The 20408-nt window shown below is 39.5% G+C and overlaps 1 protein-coding gene across 7 annotated transcripts in view; it reads left to right on the top strand.

Annotated features, from left to right (window-relative positions):
- The window catches only part of plce1 (phospholipase C, epsilon 1), a 479606-nt gene that overhangs the window by 431204 nt on the left and 27994 nt on the right, over positions 1-20408 (top strand). For 4 of the 7 annotated variants that reach the window (XR_011882709.1, XM_072239318.1, XM_072239315.1 and 1 more), the window contains 8 exons: positions 519-632; positions 1723-2019; positions 4555-4715; positions 8609-8870; positions 13768-13886; positions 14299-14427; positions 16462-16671; positions 18730-18903. Coding sequence is in view for 6 of the 7 variants with exons in the window: in XM_072239318.1 (XP_072095419.1) it covers positions 519-632; positions 1723-2019; positions 4555-4715; positions 8609-8870; positions 13768-13886; positions 14299-14427; positions 16462-16671; positions 18730-18903 (1466 nt within the window). In the remaining variant the exon portion in view is untranslated. The remainder of the gene's footprint in view (positions 1-518; positions 633-1722; positions 2020-4554; positions 4716-8608; positions 8871-13767; positions 13887-14298; positions 14428-16461; positions 16672-18729; positions 18904-20408) is intronic. The other 3 variants (XM_072239321.1, XM_072239316.1, XM_072239319.1) reach the window with 2 other exon arrangements.

The raw sequence follows: 20408 nt of genomic DNA, 5'->3' as shown, positions 1-20408 counted from the left end.
GAAGGTGGTGGGTTCATTGAGAAATGACCATAAAGTGAAGAGGAGGCAAACAGATATGAAGTGTGAGTCATCAGAATTCTGATAAACAAAGGTCTTCAGTACAGATTATGAAAAAAGAGAGGAACTATGAGTGAAGCAGTAAGTAAGGAGCTGGCTGAATGGCTTCAAACTTCCTCTGCCATAGAGGCACATCAAAGGAATTCTGTTCTAAGCTTGTTTTTCATTGAAATGTAGCTCTGTTATATAATGAGAATTTATTAGTTAAAGGCACTTTGAAGATAGAGAGATATATTAGAACCATCGAAATTCATCATGAAGAATGATTTAGCTATTTGCATTTTCCTGTGTCAGTCAATGGTCTAACAGTGTTACATAAAGAAACCCAGTAGGGCGTAATGTTTTTACATAGGCTGGAAGGGGAAGGATGTAATTAGCTTAAAATATAAACTAAAATAACATCTTTTGGAAAAATATGAACTCTCTAGTTGTGACCCTTTCTTTTTTTTCAATGGGAACAGGCCTTTCAACTTTAAATGCTGCAGGATCAAACAGAGGGAAAGTGAAGCCCAACAGGAAATCGAACAGAATGAGCCCAGGGGAATCAATGACATCAGTTAAAATATCTGGAAGAGGTGAGTGGCTTCTTTAGCTACTTCCCACACCAGACTTAGACTTGGTCACAAAATGATTGATTCAATTTAATTGATTTGACATAAAGTGCATAAGTTAAAATCATTATTGTTGAATTAGTATTCTTCAATCTGTAATTCTAAGGCCAGAGAGAAATTAGTGTTTTAATTATCATGCTTTAATCTTATGCTGTTTTAGCACTCAGAAGATTTAGCTGATGTAGTAACTGATATTTGCGTTATCAGATTTATGAGGTTCCTTAAGTGAAAATATTCTCTACTGCTCTGTGGGACATGCATTGTTAAGCTGGCTAAATCTGTGGAATGCTTTTTGAGAGTAGAAATCAGGATGGGTCTTTGCTTAGAAGTACTAAAATATACCAAGAGACATTATTATGTACTAAGCTTTTCACTGTAAACTACTGGATAATTTTCCTTTGCTTCCAGGCAGGCAATATAATAGATGGTCTGTCCAGTGTCCATCTGAACCCAAATAATCAAAACAAATAGAAAAGCCACAATTATTTCATAGTCGGCTGGTTAATGCCCTGGATCAGGCTCGAGAGCAAAGGTTCCCAATCTTTTTTATGCCTTGGACCTCAGGTTGGAAAGCTCGGTTGAAGAGGGATTATTTTATTTTTTCTTCCATATGATTTGTGGTTTATAAATTGTACCTCAGAATGGGCCTAGTATTTAGGGATTGGCGAAGTAGTACTGTATTTCTCAATTATAATACTACCCTATTTAATATTCTGTGACATAAAATCTTGTTTGTAAACAAATGCCATAATTCTGATTTGCAGCCATGCTTTAAATTGCTAAAGATCAAAATTCTGGAATTTCTTTCTCTGAATCTTTCTATCCCTCCACCTTTCTTTCCTTCTCTGACATGTTCCTTAATCTACCTTTTGATCAGCAGTCCCAAAACTACTTTGTGGAATGATCTCAACCTTTGATAGTGCGTTTCTGAAAGGCTTTGGACTGTGATGGATGAATTCAAGTTAATGCTGCTGTTCAAATATATATTATTTTAAGATTTGAATGTTGGAATATTTTTAGTTTTAATGAACCTGAAGATTTTCTTTGCACACAGCAACCTCTTTTGAAGCTATCAGAAAGAATTGTGATGAACCACCTTCTCCTCCATTTAATCCAACCACCTCTCTCAGCGCTATCATCAGAACACCCAAGTGTTACCACATATCGTCAGTGAATGAGAACACTGCCAAGCGACTGTGCCGACGCTATTCCCAGGAACTGATCCAACATACCGTGTGCCAGTTACTCCGAACATATCCGGCTGCAACTCGGATTGACTCCTCGAACCCATCACCTCTTACGTTCTGGCTCCATGGGATACAGTTGGTTGCTCTCAATTATCAAACAGATGGTGAGTGGCTGGTTTTATAAGCCTTGTTCGAAGACTTAATTTGTTTGGGTGTATACACAAGAGATTCAATCAAAAAGGTCTTCAGGATTTAAGGATCAAACCCTGGCTTTCAGAAAAGCGGAATCCAATTTCTTACCCCCCTTCAGTCTCAATATCAGAATTATTAAACATGTTTGACAGTGCCATTACATCTTATGTGATTCAGCTGTAAGCATTCAGCAGGGAGTAGTTGGGAAGGTGCCCGTTATAAACTCAAATCTCCACATTACTGGCTTTGGTTCATTTTGTTCCTCCACAAGGCTGTTACTTGGTGTTTTTTAAAAAATTGCATTTTAGTCTGTATTTGCCGGCATTATTACATTCCCAACAGTAGGACATGGGAACGTAATGATGAAAGTCACTTAATATGTGGACTGGATATCAGTCAGAAATGGTGGTGAATTTGTGGAATTTATTACCATGGGCAGCTGTAGAGGCCGGGTACTTGGTGCATTTAAGGCAGAGCTTGATCGGTTCTTGATTGGACATGACATCAGACGTTATGGAGAGAAGGCAGGGGAGTGGGGCAGAGGAAGGGAAAAATGATTAAATGGCAGAGCAGACCCAACAGGCCGAATGGCCTAATTCTGTTCCTATGTCTTAAGATCTTCTAAAGGACATATTTTCCTTCCGATGAATAACAATGTTAAATCTTGGTGAGGTTTGTAAAGGTTTTCCTCTCTTGGGTTATAAATTGTTTAATTCCAAGAGGTTTGTATCCTGGACACTTGGTGTCACCAGTACAAGCTCTGATCATGGGCTGTTTCAAAATGAACACCGGTTACTCAAGCCCATTTAAAATCACTCTTAATGCTTACTCTATACAGGGTGACAGATGGCACAGCTGCTGCCTGACAGGTTGAGGGATTAAAACAGGACTTTTGGTAGTCCGTATGGAGTTTGCATGAATTTCTTCTCCCAGGTGCTTTAGTTTCCTCCTGCATCTGAAAGACGTGTATGTTGATAGGTTAATTGGCCGCAGTAAATTGCCCCTAGTCTGTAGATGAGTGGTAGTGTCTGGCAGGAATTAATGGCAATGTGAGGGAAAGTAAAATTGCATTAGTGAAAAATTGTCATGAAGTGGGTTTTTATAGTCTGTGTGATCTCAAAGGGCCAAAAGACCAGTGTCTGAACTGTATAGATATCCTTTCCAAACAACCAGAGTGACCTTTGCTCTTCTCCACAGTTTTTATGCTTCCTGACCTGAATTTAAAGTTTCTATGTTGATTTTTAAATCAGGCAACATACCATGACACCCTGTAGTAGTCATAACTCCCTCATCCTTTATGCTTGAAGATCAGCTGAAATAACAGATCTGTGATATATACTGATTACATAATTATATAACCATCCTCCATTCACTGCATTTTGGTCAAGAATTCTAATGTACCCAGAAGTCTCTGCTGTTGCTTTGGTCATTAGTCTTAGCTATAGTAGCTTTAGTCTGTTCCATTAAAACAGCCTCTTTTTGATATCATTTTTTCATATATCAAAGGAAATTTTGCCAGCATCTACTTGGGTAACCAGAAATTGCCCAAGGTTTGGAAAGTCTTTCAAAACAAAGAGCATTGCATGATTAATGTCCCTGTCAATCAGATTAATAATTTTACATGGTTTTCTCCAGATTATTAATCACTTAAGGCAATGTTCTGCTTGAAATATATTTTAAAACATTTCATGTACCTTGAGCTATATTTGTGATGGAAAATGGCAATAGGACATTGAATTATTACAATGATCAAAATGTCAAGGATAGGTGGTTGTGCAGTACATTTAAATAATAATTGAAAATTTGGTGTTTCAGCCAAGCACTTATTCCCTATTATGATCATTAATGCTCTTCCAATTCGAATTCTGAAGATCATTACAGTTTTATAATCATTGGATGTATCTACACTGAATAAAGCAATCCACTTTCAAGTAATTGCTAGAGGAAGTGCTGACATAATTTGGCTGATTGGTTTATTAAAGCACTCTGTGCCTAAGATTATCACATATATACTGTGAGGCAACATCACATTTTAAAATTTGAAACACAAAGTGAAGGGAACAGCTTCAAAGGCCAGGTTTACTGCAGATTTTGGTTAATCCTAACTTCTCACTGACAATAGATACTAATTATTTTTTAAAAATTTAAATCTGATTATTGTCACAAAATAAGCTAAATTAGAATGGTCAGTGATTTAGAGCTTTTGTAATGGTTGAGATAATTACTTTATAATTGAACATCAGGGCAAAAATCTTTGATGTAGTGACCTTTATTTCTGTGCTAGGTTCCTGACTGGTTTCATTAGATATTTGGAAATTAAGTAATGAATTACCTCACACAGTGAATTGCTAAGTTCAGAAATACAAGAACAGACTTTTGTTAAGTGCTGCTTTAAATTGTTCTACCTACTCTTTGACTTATCCACAATGTGCAGTTTTATCAGAATGACAATAATTGCTGAGCAATAGATTACTGTTTATAGTACCCTCTCTCTCGCTTCCTCTTAGATCTCCCAATGCATTTGAACACGGCCATGTTTGAAGCCAACGGTGGATGTGGTTACGTGCTAAAATCTCCGGTTTTATGGGACAGAAACTGCCGCATGAATAATCAGTTTTCTCCTCTGGAACGAATAGAGAACATGAGTCCATCCTTGTATTCCTTAACAGTAAGTGGAAAGAAAATTTTGCACGTAGATCCAGCATCAGCAAGGCAAGACTTGAGTTGATTTACTGGCTTTGCCGTATAGAGATGCCAACCGCATCTGCCCTCTATTTGTATCTTTGTGAGCTGTTTTATACCGCACATGTATTGAATCTTCTTATTTCAAAGGAGATACAAGTTGTTTCAGCTTGTATAGTATCATTAACCTCTGAGAGGGAAAACGGATCAGCCATGATGAAATGGCAAGGCAGACTAGATGGCCTAATTCTGCTCGTATATCGTATGGTCTTGTGAGAGCATGTTCTAGGTGATATGATCCTTAATGATGGATGCTGCATTTCTGAGGCATTGACTTTTGAAGATATCTTTGATGCTGGGGAGACGGGGAGGTGGAGAGGCTACTGCCCATGATGGAGCTCACTGAGTTTACAATCCTGTGCAGCAAACTCTGTTCATATAAAAAGAATAAGTTTTGATTTTCTATGCCACACTGTTAGTATGTCCTTTCAGAAGCTGTTTTTACTTGACATGGGAAAATGGGTTAACAATTTTATAGCCTCCTGGACCTCAAGCTTGGATCTGTCGTTGAATTGTCATGTCAAATAATTTTTTTTTTGAGGAGGTTGAAAGGAAGGTCATATATTTGAATTTGGCAAGCTCTTGATAAGGCCCCATTTGGCAAGCTGATTTCAAAAATAAAAACCCGTGGGACTCAAAACTATGTAGCATTTTAGATTTCAAAAGTGAAGCAAGGGGCAATGGTTGATGAGTGGTTTTGTGAATGGAACGTTATCTCCATTTAGTGAGGCATAGTCGGCTGGGCAAATACACCTTGAGTACTGGGATACTGATATGTCAATGTCACCTTAAGATTCATTTTCTTCTTCTACAGTGAATGCCTGCAAGAAAGTGAATCTCAAGGTCGTATATAGTGACATATACGTACTATGATAATAAATTTACTTTGAACTTTGAACATGTTCAAAGGGACCACAGAGAAACAAGTGGGTAGTTAAGATGTGATAATGTCAATTTTTATTTTAGTGAGTAAGGAATAGAATATAAAAGTAGGAAAGCTCTGTTACATTAGTTAGACTTTTGTTCCAAATTACATTCATTTCTGGATGTCATACAAGAAGGATATGGGGTTGGAGCGATAAGAATGTTAGCAGGACTTGAAATATTAGCTGTGAGGAATGACTGGATAGGTTGGAGTTGTTCTTACTGAAACTATGAAAGCTGAGGAGAGAGATAATGTAGAGGTGTCTATACACGGGGGCAGATAGAGAGGGAGGGAGGAGTTATTTCTTTTAGCAAATGAATTAATGATGAGGGACACACCATTAAGAATAGGAAGTGAACTGAGGAAAAACACTTTTACTCAAAGAATAACAATGATCTGGAGGCAGAAACTTTTTTTTTTCCAGAAGCTCTTGGCCAAACTTTCAACCTACAGACAGCAAACCAAGAACTGGAAATTGAAACAGATTGGAAAGCTCGATTCTGGCTGGTGCATACATGATATACTGAATAGCCTCATTCTCTTTCTTGAACTTCTCTGAATCTCTGCCTCGAGATTTATCACATAGTTACATATGTTCAAATAATTAAACTAGCTTACTGCTACTGATGTGACTTTGAGCTATGGACTGTTTAATTAAATGCGAGAACATATCATGTTTCAACAGTGTCTTGGCACACACTTCTCTGTAACTTCTCCCAACTCAACCATTCTTGTCCAAATGAGCAAAGCTTTAGTGTTCATTAGCACCAATTCTTAAATTGGTAGGGGAATTTGATTTTAAAAGTTTATGCGGTACTGGAGTTTATGACTACCTACAAAATATGTACGAAAGATGATCTTGATAGAACTTAATACATTTTTGATTATGCCTCAACTGGAGGAAAATGGACAATTTTGGTCACTAGTTGTGGACAAGATGGAGAGGTATGAGAATGGCTGTGCAGCAAGTTAACCAGCATATTATTTGGGAGAAGAGATTTCAGTTATTTGGAGAGGTTAAAAAATACAGACTTATTCCCTTAAAAGGTGACTCTGTGGAGGCTTTCAATACGATGCAGGGGTATGGACAGAAAAACATTATTGTCGGTAACAAGAAGGATATAAATTTCATATTATTGATAAGCAATCTAAATGGAAAATGAGCAGAAAATTATTTTGGGCCAAAGAATTGGTGGGATCTGGAACGCTGTGTCTGGAACAGTGGTGGAACTTAGTTCTTTAACTCAGCTGGACAGATTTTTGAAGATGAGGAACTTAAGGAGTTACAAATTAAAAAGCATGGATGTGGGGCAATGCATAACATCTTCAAGCAACCAGTACAGCTATCCATGTTAATTGTTCTTCAAATTTTGATTCAATTTGCTTGCATCATACACCAGGGTGCTCTCTTCAGTTACTTGATGAGGTAACCATACCTTTTGGCCTGGAGCAGATGTCATCAGGTGGTGCCCAACCTTCATAGAGTGTTTCAACCCTTAACCTCTATACTCTCCAGCTGGCGGACCAGCAGTGGTAGCCAAGTCACTGCCCATCTGCTCCTGACTTCCAGCTCAATTCCTCACCTGCTCCATATCCAGAAAGAGGCTCTTTCTGCCTCCTCCCCATCCTGTGGGGTGCTTGGTTCTTGCTCTTTTCATCAAGGCCCAGCACAGACAGCAACGTCCATGCCGACCTTGCTGGGAGCCCTCTGCAGCCGATCTCCACTGGAAATAGTCATGTCTGCCATCCTCTGTCCCTGCAATCCTGGACCAAGGGCTGGTACTTCAGGGCCTTCCTCCCATGAGCCTCCTTGCATCCTTCCTCCCATGATACTGTGAGCTCCACCAGGATGATTTGGAGGTCCTGCCACCTGGTTTTAAAGTGGGCTGGAGTGAAGCGTAGCTTGAATCCTGCTAGGTAGCTGGTGATCATGTCTCATGTTACTGGCGGGATATGGTAGTGGTCCAGGCCAACCTGGATGAGGACGTGTGGAATTGATCCGTAGGCATTGGCTGGGTTTAACCAGACGACTGTTAGGTTGCCTTTCTTCTGCCTGACCTCATGGATCAATTGGCTGACTGTTGAGGTGTGTTCAAGGCACCGGAAAAACCCGGAATTCCACCTTTCTGGATGGATGTGTTGGTATAGTGGTTCTCCATTAAGTGATTGAATGATTAAAAAGTCAATTAAGGTTAATGCACATGAAGCACACCCTGTTTCTGAACTGCTCATCAGAAACTTGCAGGCCCAACGAGTTGACAGTGATCATTTTTGAGCAACATAACATGCTGCTTTAGCAATCTGGCATTTAGTTCCAATTTTTAACTTAAAAACCACGAAGGAGCAATCAATTTTGAGTGACAGTCAAATAAAGCATTTGGATTAGATTATGAAACATTTTTGAATAGACAGTTGGCATGTGATCGGCCATATAATTTTCTTAGCTACTGTGCCAGACAATGTTAAAACAACATTAGCCTCTTCTTTATTTAGAAATATTCTAACTACGGTGTTTTGAACTGCATTTAACAAACTTATCATGTGTGTCAGAGTACATCAGCTATTAATTGTCAATAGCACAAAACTACAAATTACACACCATTTTTGTTTTCCAACCCAAATGCTTTCCTCCTCTTTTTGCCAATCCAGCAAAATAAAAATAATGAGAGGAATTTGATAGAACCAAGATAAAGCACGTTTTGTATACAAATCTGAACTGCATGAAAACTCAGATGGAAACTATGATTTTGTTTGTAATTAATTCCAGTTTAGTTGAAAGAGACAGAAACAGTTAAAACTGATATCACAATGAATTTTCATGCAGTTCAGATTTGTATATTCTTTATACAAAGGGAATGTAATATTCTTTACCTTTTTAACATTTTTTTTCCTAGATTATTTCTGGGCAGTATGTGTGCCCCAGCAACACATCAGGGAGTCCATGTATTGAAATTGATGTGCTGGGTATGCCTCAGGACAGCAGTCACTTTCGCACTAAACCCATTCATCGCAACACTCTGAACCCCATGTGGAATGAGCAATTCTTCTTCCAAGTTTACTTTGAAGACCTCGTTTTCCTACGTTTTGCAGTGGTGGAAAATAACAGCTCCACTGTAACAGCACAAAGAGTAATCCAGTTAAAAGCGCTTAAAGGAGGTAAAACCTGTTCTTTTGCTTTGGGAGGTCTGATCATGGTCGGAACAAGGTGATTGCTGGATACCGTGTGAAATACCAGTAGGTCATTTAAAATCACATGAACTATAAAAATGAGAATTACTTTAATTGACAGCTTTGCATTCCCATTTAATTTTATTTCCCTGTTCACTTCCTTCTTGTTCTCCTCCTCAGGGAGTAGGCAAACAGAATTTTAACTTTTATTGCATTTAAGAATTAGGAAGTCTTCTTACAGCTGAGCATACCTAGAAAACTATGCATCATTTTAGTACCCTTACTTAAAAAGGGATTGGAGGACTGGTAATAAGAATAATTAATAAATAGCACTGGAGGCAGCCCAAAGGAGATTCATCAGGCTAATTCCTGGGATGAGAGGGGTGTCCTATTGAGAGAGGCTAGACTAGGGGTTCCCAACTTGGGATCCACAGACCACTTGGTTAACGATTAGGGATCCATGGCATTATAAAAAAGGTTGGGAACCCCTGGGCTGGACAGTTTGGATTTATATTACTTAGAGGTTTAAAACAACAAGAGATGATCTTATTCAAAAATTATAAGATCTTAAGGGGGAGTTGACAAGGGAGATGTTAAAGTGTTTTCTTGAACTGGAGAATCGTAAACCTGGAACATAGTTGTAAGGTAGTTTTAAACTGAAATGTGCAGAAATGCCTACTCTCAGAGCACAGTGCAGCTCTGGAATTCCTCTGCCCTGGAGTGTGGTAGAGACCAAATTGTTTGATGTAGTTCAGGTGGGAGCTAGATACAAAGTTGAAAGATCAGGCAATTGAAAGTTACGGGGAACCAGCGCAAGAGCTAAGGGCAACATAATCAGTTGCGAGCATATCAAAATGCTTGGTGGCCTTCTCTTACTCCTCTCACCTTGTATTATTCTTTAAGATGTTCTTTGGAGCCATGCTTCTTTGGCCAAGCTTTTTATCAGTCATCCTATTATCTGCTTGTATGGCTTGCTGCTATATCTTATTCGGTAACACTCCCAAGAAGTTCTAGGGATATTTAGCTGGATTAAAGACCAAGGATTAGGTACTACTGTAACAGGGAGTCAGTGGTGAGCTGTTGTCAATTTCTGCTGCAATTCAATAGCCGGTCAATGTTTTTCAAATTGTATTTGGTAGCATGGGTGAGAAATAAATTCCTCTTAAAAGTAAGAAATGCAATATAAAGAAATAGTGCAATTTGTAACCAGCCAAGCCAGATATCTCTTTGTCAAGGAGGAGAATGCAAGTTACCAGGTTGAAACCATGTTTCTAGGAACAAACTAGGAGAAGGAGATTGATAACGTGAAATAAAAGAATGTGGAAAGCATCAATCAAGAGGAGAACCTTTCATTAACAAATCATTCAGGAGATGTATTTGTAACTGTGAAAACTGTCTAATACTCTTTTGTTAATAACTGCAACAAATTCTTGAAAATTGGAAAGTAGCTAACTTAATGTTTAAAGTGAGGGTCAAAGATAATCTTTCAAATAGAGACAACTATGTTTATGTTTAACAGCTGTTGCAGGGAAAAGTTTTTGAAGCATTTTTGATAGATCTCAGAAATGAGCATGTTAAAAAGTAGTTGTTTAAGAGAGTTGCTTGTGTATTTAGAGGAGGAGATTATTTAAGTAACCCAGTAGCCCACGACTACTTTACAAAGGATTGACACATAGGGAATGCAGCTAACACCATGCCCGTTATATTCATGAAGCTTTTGACAAGATTCTTTTTCGCCGAGTAATGAGCAAATTAATGAGCCTCTTCATATGAGGTTGGCTAGAAAATTAATTCAGAGTTAATCAGAAATAAGAGCTTTCAAGATGAAAAGAAATTAGAAGTAAGGATCGCTATTAGGAAATTTTCTACTATTAATGTGTAATAATGATTTGGACGAGGGATTATTTATACAATAAACATGATGTTCAGGTTTGCAGATGGTGCTAAAATGAGGTCAGAGCACGTAAGAAAAGCAATGAACTTTTCCATAATCGAGCTAACTACGTACTAAGCAAAGCTGATAATTAAACTGGGATCAAGGCATATGTGCAGAATGGAATAAAGCTATTGCATTCTGATCAGGAGAGCAATGGCATGCTGATCAGGAAAAGGATTAAGGGCGAGTAAGTCACAAATCTATGAAATAATTAGCATACCACTTTAGCTTGAACTGGAATGTCATAAAAACACGGCTGACTCTAAATGCTATTGTTATATTTGTACTTTGTAAGGTCACTTATTGAAAGCTTAACAAATGTAAGCTAAAGCACAAAATATTGGCTTTGAACCCAGTCAGTAGCTGTAAGATTTTGAAGTATTGACTGTAGTTGAGTTTCTAATGCATTACAATATACTTGCATTGCAAGTAATTCTGGTGTTTGAATCTGAGTGTGCTGGGAAAGCTATTTCTCCTTCAGTAGTCATATAACCCTTTCAGTAATGTACAATTCCGTGTATCTCAGCCTCCAATTTTACTCTTTTCATTTAAATTAATGGAACTTCTCAGGCTGATGTAATTTTCCCTCACCTCAGTGATCTGAGGACCTATCTCCACTTTTTCCTCAAAGTTTAAAGTTGTCAGATATTATAATAGGATGGTAGATATTATAGCAAATTGCAAACCCAAAGTACTGCCACAAGTTTCGTTCACAAATCTGAATTTAAATAGAAACAGGAAACCTTGCTTTAGTGCTTTGGTTTAAAAAAAATGAACCTTCTTTTATAAAGAGTGATTTTTGGAAATCTCTTAAGATAAATGATGGGACTTTGGGATCCCTCTATCTCAGATCATACTGGCAGAGGGATGATCCTTCATAGTTCTCTCTGCATCAGTATTCCCCGCCTTAGGTTTGAAGATCAGTCTTTACATAATACTCCAGGTGCAGTCTGACCTGTTCCTTTCATACCAGTTCGGTATCTTCTCTTAAGTTATCTTGCAACAATGACAATCATAACATTTGCCCTCCTAGATGCTGGAAGTCAGTGGTGAGCTTCTTTATTTTGATAGATACAAACTCCAATACAACTGGAGAGCCTGAGTCTCTTTTCCAATAACCTCTCCCTTGGGTGAAGCATATATTCCATGGCCACTCTGTTAGGTACAGGAGTGACCCTGATTAAGTGGCCACTGGAGTGAAACTGGGTGTGGCTTGCCTACGTCATGGTTTGATGCGTTGTGCGTTTAGAGATGCTCTTTTGCATGCTGCTATTGTGATGCGTGGATATAGTCGTAGTCATAGTCGTAGTCATACTTTATTGATCCCGGGGGGAATTGGTTTTCGTTACAGTTGCACCATAAATAATTAAATAGTAATAAAACCATGAATAATTAAATAGTAATAGGTAAATTATGCCAGGAAATAAATCCAGGACCAGCCTATCGGCTCAGGGTGTCTGACCCTCCAAGGGAGGAGTTGTAAAGTTTGATGGCCACAGGCAGGAATGACTTCCTATGACGCTCTGTGTTGTATCTCGGTGGAATGAGTCTCTGGCTGAATGTACTCCTGTGCCCACCCAGTACATTATGTAGTGGATGGGAGACATTGTCCAAGATGGCATGCAACTTGGACAGCATCCTCTTTTCAGACACCACCGTCAGAGAGTCCAGTTCCATCCCCACAACATCACTGGCCTTACGAATGAGTTTGTTGATTCTGTCAGTGTCTGCTACCCTCAGCCTGCTGCCCCAGCACACAACAGCAAACATATCAGAGTTACTGTCACCGTTCTGTCAGCTTGAACCATTCTGTCTTGCTATGTTGAATTAGGGAAAGTAATAATGTGATTTATCATTACTTTTATAAACTACTATAATAATAACATGGTTTATTATTACTTTTATAATCATACTATAATAATAATTGGGCCACGGCCTCCTCTGCCACAATGAAGCCACTCTCAGGGTGGAGCAGCAGCACCTCATATTACGTCCAGGTTGCCTCCACTGATTTTGCCAACTTTTTTTTTTCTTTATTTTCTTTTCCACTCCCCCTCCCTCTTCTTCTATTCCCCATTCTGGCCTCTTATCTCTTTTCCTCACCTCCCCCCCCCACCCCCCGGTGCCTCATCTCCTTCCCTTTCTCCTCTGGTCCACTCTCCTTTCCTATCAGATTCCTTCCTTTCCAGCCTTTTACCTTTCCCACCCACCTGGCTTCACCAATCAACTTCTAGCTTGTCCTCCCACCCTTTCCCCCCACCTTTTTTTATTCTGGCATCTGCCCCCCCTTCCTTTCTGGTCCTGATGATGGGTGTCAGCTGTCCAGTCATTTTCATAGATGCTGCCTGACCTGCTGAGTTCCTCCAGGATTTTGTTCTATGTTGCTCTGGATTTCCAGCATCTCTTGTCTTTATAATGTAGTCTGTTAATTGAGGACAACAGGTGAAATGCAGTCTGGCTCAGACTGTGATCATAATTTCTAATTGTCAATGCTCCTCTCTTGAAATAGAATTAGATTTCATCTTCCTTGCATGGATAATTAGTTAACTATTGCCATTTTTACACATTTACAGTGACAGCTGTAACCTTCCAATCTAGTTGTTGTTTTCTTCAGAACGCCTCTCAAACTAAGGTGGTTGTTATCATTTAGTACACTAAGACTTTCAAAGAGATTTCTTCAGGAAAAAATGACTGTGGAGACAGCATCATACCTGACTGGCTTTCCGGTATCTGGTTTCAGAGGAGCTTTAGCCAAAGGCTTCAAACTGTGAACCTACCCTGTTTGCTTGATGGATGCATCAAGGAGGTGCATAAAAAGGTTGAAAGTTCAAAAGACAAATTAGTTGTTATTATCAGGGAGATCTGATCAGATTTGATGAAGTACTGTGATGACTTGGAAGGCATATGATGTTCACAGTATTCAACTTTGTCCATTCTTTTCTGCTTTAGGGTACAGACATCTACAGCTAAGAAACTCTCATAATGAACCCCTGGAGATATCTAGTCTCTTCCTTTGCAGTCGACGAATGGAAGATAACAACTCTGGAGTTCTACCGCTGGCATCCATGGTAATCTGAGTGAACCTACTGGTCCACAATGTTCATTTCATTAATTACAGATTCTAATTGAAATCCAATCAAACATATTTTTTGCATAAAGTTTTTGGGATCTGGACATCCCTGGGTAAAGCAAACATTTATTCCTCAAGCTAATTGCTCGTGAGAAGTGGATTGAGACTCACCTCCATTAACGAACTGGTACGACTGAATGCTTACCACGCCATTTCAATGGCAACTAAGGCACAGTCATATAGGGTGGGTCAGTAGTCACAGATGGACTGGAGTGGGTAAGAGTAGCAGATTTTTCCCTTGAAAGGCAATAGTGAATAGCAATCCAGTAGTTGATTTTTGTGGTCATCAGTATTTAGACCAGTTGTTGTGGTTACCAAGGAAGAACTAACACTATTTTTATTCCAAATAGTTGTTTAGCACAGAAGACCAAAGAGCTGCTGTCAGTTACCATGTCACAGTTTATGGAGTTCCGGGTGCTGAACCATTCGGCGTTTTTGTTGCCAATGAGAAGACCACGGCCAGGCAGTTGATACTCAAAGTGAGTCACAAAATAGTCGGGTTACTCAGAAGGTCAAAGGAACCCAAGGAAAATTATGCTTTCTAACAAAAACAAAAGAGAGCTTGAAAACTTTGCTGGGAAGCCAGGCATGTTTTCTGTAATTTGTTTAGGAATTTTTTAAAAAGTACAAGTCTGAAATTTAATCCAGATTTTGTGCTTGTGCTCCTTGAGAATTGATTTCTGGTTTGTTTGCAGGTCGATCAAATAAATATATGGGTATTTTGGCAGAAAATACGGCAGAAAAAGAGGATGATGTTGAGTTTTTATTTTTATATTATTTTGTTCTTGAGTAGGATATCATTGCTGGAATTTAGAATATTTCAGTGGCTAGAACAACCATTCCCTTGTGAGAAGCAGCAAGAACCGACATTGAATGAAGCACCTCCGTCTCTCAAGCAAGTGCATATTAACTCCTGTCTCGGATGGGGTATTGGTGAGATCAGATGTGAAGTGCTTCAGTTATATAGGGTATTAATGAGGCCACATCTGAAGTGCTTCATTTATGCCAGACATTGATGAGACAAAATCCAGAAACTGGATGAAGAAATAGTCTCTTTATTTAAGGAAGGGTGTTACTGAGTAACACTGGAGCATAGTGATTAAAGCATCATTTTGCAGCACCTACTGTGAGGTTGGGGTCCAGTTCCCATTGATTCCTGTAAGGAGTTTGTATGTTTCCCAGTGATCATGTGGGTTTCCTGCAGGTGCTTCGATTTCCTCCCACATTCCAAAGATGCACTGTTAGGTTTAGTGAGTTATGGGCATACTACGTTGGCACTGGAAACATGGTGACACCTGCCCAGCACAGTTGTTGCTAATTTGATGAAAAGAACACATTTCACTTTATGTTTTGATCGAAAGTGATTCAAAGAAACTGAAACCTGGAATTGATGGATTGTCTTAAGAGGAAAAGTAGAACAGACTAGGTTTGTATCTTCTGGGGTTTCGAAGACTAAATCTGAGAAAGATACTAGATTTTGAAGAGCCTTGATGAAGATTATTCCCAAAGACTGGAAGGTGGTTCATGTTGCTCCCTTGTTTAAGAAGGGTAACAAGAACAAGACAAGGAACTACATCAGCCTGACATCAGTCATGCACATAAGTGCCTTATAGTTGACAACAGAAAAGCTTCCCAGCAGTCTGTGCTACATTCAGACCCTGAGAAGGATGGGCCATAGTGCAACATCTGTTCTTTCACCATCCCACTTTGGTCATATCTTGAAAATGTACAGATGTTCGGATCAACACACACAAAATCCTGAAGGATCTCAGCAGGTCAAATAGATAGATGCTCAGGTAACTAGAGCAGAATGTAAAGTGTCAGTTAAACAAAAGATAAACAGCAGTAGCTCAGTAGATCTGATTTATAAAATATAAAAACAATAAAGCTGCAAGACAACTGTGATTTTTAAACTCCAGAGATGTACAAATTGCATTAGCTACATTGTTTTTCTCTCAGCACTGGACAAATACAAACACCATTTCTAAGAAAATATGTTGGTGTAAGATTTTATTGTAAAGGACTAGCAGATGTGAATCAATGTTAGAAATAATCTCATGGGAAGAAAAAAAATTCATGCAAGTTATCCAACATGCCCATAGCCCGTGTCATGGAATAAGAAACAAAACACAGGCAGGGAAATTTTCCCAGATGTATTTAGAAGCTGGAACATTTGCAATATCCTAAAGAAACTATTTACTGTAAACTCCAGAGTCACTTCTAGGTTCACACAACCTATTACGCTGCTGATTATTGTACTGCTCAGAGCTGTGGCCAGTTGGGAACAATTTAACAATTACACCGAGGACATTAAAGAGGATTGAAAGACAAAATGACGAGATTTGAGCATTAAGAATGATTTTCACCTGAAGGGGCATTTAAACAGGAAGCTAGCTGAACCTTTGTTTATAGAAGTGAGATGTATTCATTTGAAAACTAAAACTGATTTAAGGTTTATTTAGTTTGATCTATTTCTCTGTAGGAGGTTGAAAGATTCTAACTAATCTTTGCAGATCATAGGCTCGGCAGGTGGCTCAGAGACAGACATTTCTGACTATTTCCTTGTGGAAGAGAAAACCTCCCTTTCTAAAGAAAAGAACGAATACAAGAAACAGCCATTCCAGAGAGTCATTAGTCCTGAGGAGGAAATTCTAAAAATTCCACACTGTTGGCTTCTAGAGGAAAAGATTATTGGAAAAATTATCCTTAAAACCAAAGAAGAGGTATGTTAATTTCTGTTCTTGCACGAGACTATTTTATGCAGCACATTATTAATAATTCTGCAGTGCATAAGATAGTTTTAAGTATTTTTTCCCATTCAACATAGCAATGGATAGGTTCCATTTTGGATTGACAAATGGCCTTTTGGGGGTTTGCATCCTGATGATTTGGAGAATCTTGCACATCCATTCACTATCACGATCATCACTTATGACACATCAGGACACATTCAGTGCCACCTCTGGTAGATCAGCTGGGGAAGCATGAGTGTGCCTGAGGTCGACACATGCACTTCCAGTTTGAAGGTGGTTGTTTCATGCTTGGATGTTGTAGAGGATCAGGGGAAAAGCTTGTTAAGCAAAAGACTGAAGCTACTAGCCACTCGCCCTTGAGCAGCTTTCTTCCTGAGAAAATAATCATCCAATCCAAAGGGATCAAAGAACAACCCAATACTAAGCTTAGAAATGACAAAAGTAGAAGGACCAACTTCACAAAAACGGGCAATGAAACAGCTTTCATATTATTTGATAGCACAGAGTGCTAGAGGCCTAAAAGTCCATAAGGTATAGAAGTGGAATTAGGCAATTTCACCCATCAAGCCTGCTCTGCCATTCAATCATGGCTGCCTCTCCTGACTTCTCCCTGTAAGCTTTGACCCCTTACTAATCAAGAACCTGTCAACTTCCATTTTAAATATACCCAATGATTGGGCCTCAGTAACTGTTTGTGTCAATGAATTCCACAGATTCACCACCCTCTGGCTAAAGAAATTTCTCCTCATCTCTGTTCCAAAAGGATGTCCTTGAATGCCAAGGCTGTGCCCTCTAGTCTAGACTGCCTCACTGTTACAAACCTTAATACATTAGCAGCTGTCTGCCGAGCCAAACAAATGCTATTCTGGGACCTGTACACTGATGCTGCAAGCTCCTCTCACCCTAGTTTGGCCTCATAAGGAAAATGGGTGCAATTGGTAATGTAATGCACTGGCTCTGACACCAGGTCCCACTCCTTAGTGTCACTGGCTCTGAAGCTGAAATTTCATCCCCACTGTCATAACTTCAGGAGCCACAAACCAGCACCAGTAGGAGACAAGTCATACTTCTAATTGTGGCCATTGGTTCACAATAAAAATGCTATATGGAAATGCTGAGAAACCACAATTTGAAAATTCACACGTTAAAGCACAGATAGCTTTATTGAACAGCACCATTCCACAAGGGAAAGTTACACACTTTCCAAATTCCTGAACTGGTCTTGTCCACCAGGTCAAAGGAACATGTTTCTTTAACACACCTGGTACATAAATAGGAGGAGGAAGAAGAGTTAATAACTGAATAAGAAAGGTGTTTGGAATTTTACTTGTAGATGCACATGCTCTCAGACGTATTTAACACATGTGCACAGATACCTGCACTCACCTGTTCACGCAGCAAAATACAGACATGCTGAAGTATACATGTAATACTGACCTCCAGCTGAACTGAACCGAAATGATAGAGCCATTTAAAAATATGGTATTGAGGCTGACATTACCTACTTACTGCCTATTACACCACTGGCGTTTAGGGCAGCAATGAAGGTCCTCCATCGCTGGTGGTATTCAGCCCTTCCTTCCTCACGTCAGTAGCTTCATCTCGACTTTCACCACTGTCAGTCGTGCAAGCCCCGGTGGGTGGAGACTCAGGAATACCATCACACTCAGATATAGGAGGATTCTTCATTGCTGTTTCCATAACGATTTTGTTTTACCAGTCAGGGTTGAACCTCCAAACCTGGAAGAGCGGTGGACCACTCTTAGTCTGTCCTCTACCCTTTGACCTGTTTGGCATGGGTGACCCTTTCAAGATCCAAACCATAAGGCCCTGGATCTCCAAGTCACTGAGGCATGCAAGCCTCCAAACCATGACAAGGTTGTGGTCATCTTGGAGGAGGGCTGACATACGAAAGACCAATTAGAATTATCAATGAACGTTGCCACGGAAACTTGCCTGTTGCAAATGATGAGTAGAATTGCTAGGTATCAGCATGTAATGGAAAGCCTATTGACATTAAATGTTCAGCAGGAGCTAAATGAAAGGAACTCCATGAATGAAACACAAGAGGATGTGAGTTACAACAGCAGTCCAACAGAAGACGACAGCTTCTTGGTTCAGGTGCATGATGTCTCCCCAGAACAGCCCCGTACAGTCATCAGGGCTTCAAAGTTCAGTACCGCCCAAGACATTATTCTGCAGGTTGGTCATAATTTGGGAGCAAAGGCTGTGCAAAGAATGTGCATGCAAATACTGAGTTAATCCTTGAGCAAGATTGAAATCTGCATTTTTATAAAATATCCTCAGTTAACTAATATTTCACAGACATTAGACTTGGCTTTACACTTCTTATGGAGGCAGGGATGTGCTGGGTGGAGACATTCAGATCAAGAATACCATGCTTTTCTTGCCAATAACCTTACATTAATTTTCAAAACATTTTAATCTTATCCTAATTCAAATTGTCTTCCTCATTTCCAGCTAGCAGCAGAATCAGTACAATGTTGCTCACTTTACACATTTTTATTCAGAGCACTGATCCTCGCTTTTTCCAGACCATTAATTTAGAAACAAGAGCTCCACCAACTGTTTATGAAAGTATAATGTTTAAAATATACAGACCAAACCACTCTGGCAGTTAAAAAGCAATGCAGACCAAAAAACTGGGAAATGCAGAAGCTGCCTCCTACTACATTGGCACTGTTGACAGGGTGAAATTACCAACTATTGTTCGTGAAGAGTTGTGATAAAAAAAATTTAGTACACGTTTAGAGTAAGAATAAAGATAGGAAGGCAAAGTTTGCAGATAGGTAGTGTGCACAGTACTGTATTTGTCAATGTGGAGCAGGGAGCGAGCTGGTGAATCTGCCGGGAGTAAAAGATGTTGGGAACGGCGAGGGTGGAGCTCCACGGGAGGGGTGTGGGACAGGTGGCAGAGAAGGGGTGCCAGGGACAGGAGGTGGCATGGGTGCAGACACACCAACCCTGAAACACCAGGAGAGGTCATTTAATTCCAAACAATTGGTTTATTGATCATTATTGAACGTTTCTTTGGTGCTTCCTGCTCCCTCCCCTCTCTCTTACCCTTTTCCCAACCATGATTCCCCTCTCCGTGCTCCCTTCCCACCCTCAGTCCTCAATAGAGACCCATATCAGAATCAGGTTTATCATCACTCAAAATGCGTCATGAAATTTGTTTTCTTGCCCCAGCAGCAGTACAGTGCGATACATAAAATTACCACAGTACTGTGCAAAGGACTCAGGCATCCTAGCTACATATATGTGCCTGAGACTTTTGAACAGTACTGAACTTCAGCATTAATTTTAGGCAGAAGCGGTTATCATTTCTCGCCAAAGAAGGTCGAGAGATGAGTTGATAGGGATGTACAAGATTCAGATTGGTTAAAGAAGGAGAAATTCTTTCCTTTGGAGAATGGTTTAAGAATCAAGAACGCATATTTTAAAATTTCAGGTAAATGGTACAAGGGAGAATGCCAGGGATTTTCTTTACTCCTATTATAGTTAGGATCTGCAATTCACTGCCTGTAGGATGGTGGAAATAGAATCAGCCAGGCTTCCCTAAGGTAATTGGGTAGGAACCTGTTCGAGAAGTCCATGAGGAAAGCGCAAGGAATCAGTTTGATAGAAATGTTCTGCTAGAAACTGACTTGGACTTGATGGGATGAATAGCCTCCTTCTGTTCAATG

Source organism: Mobula birostris, chromosome 21, assembly GCF_030028105.1.
Source record: "Mobula birostris isolate sMobBir1 chromosome 21, sMobBir1.hap1, whole genome shotgun sequence".
Lineage (NCBI taxonomy): Eukaryota > Metazoa > Chordata > Chondrichthyes > Myliobatiformes > Myliobatidae > Mobula > Mobula birostris.
This window is presented reverse-complemented; position numbering and strand designations above follow the sequence as displayed.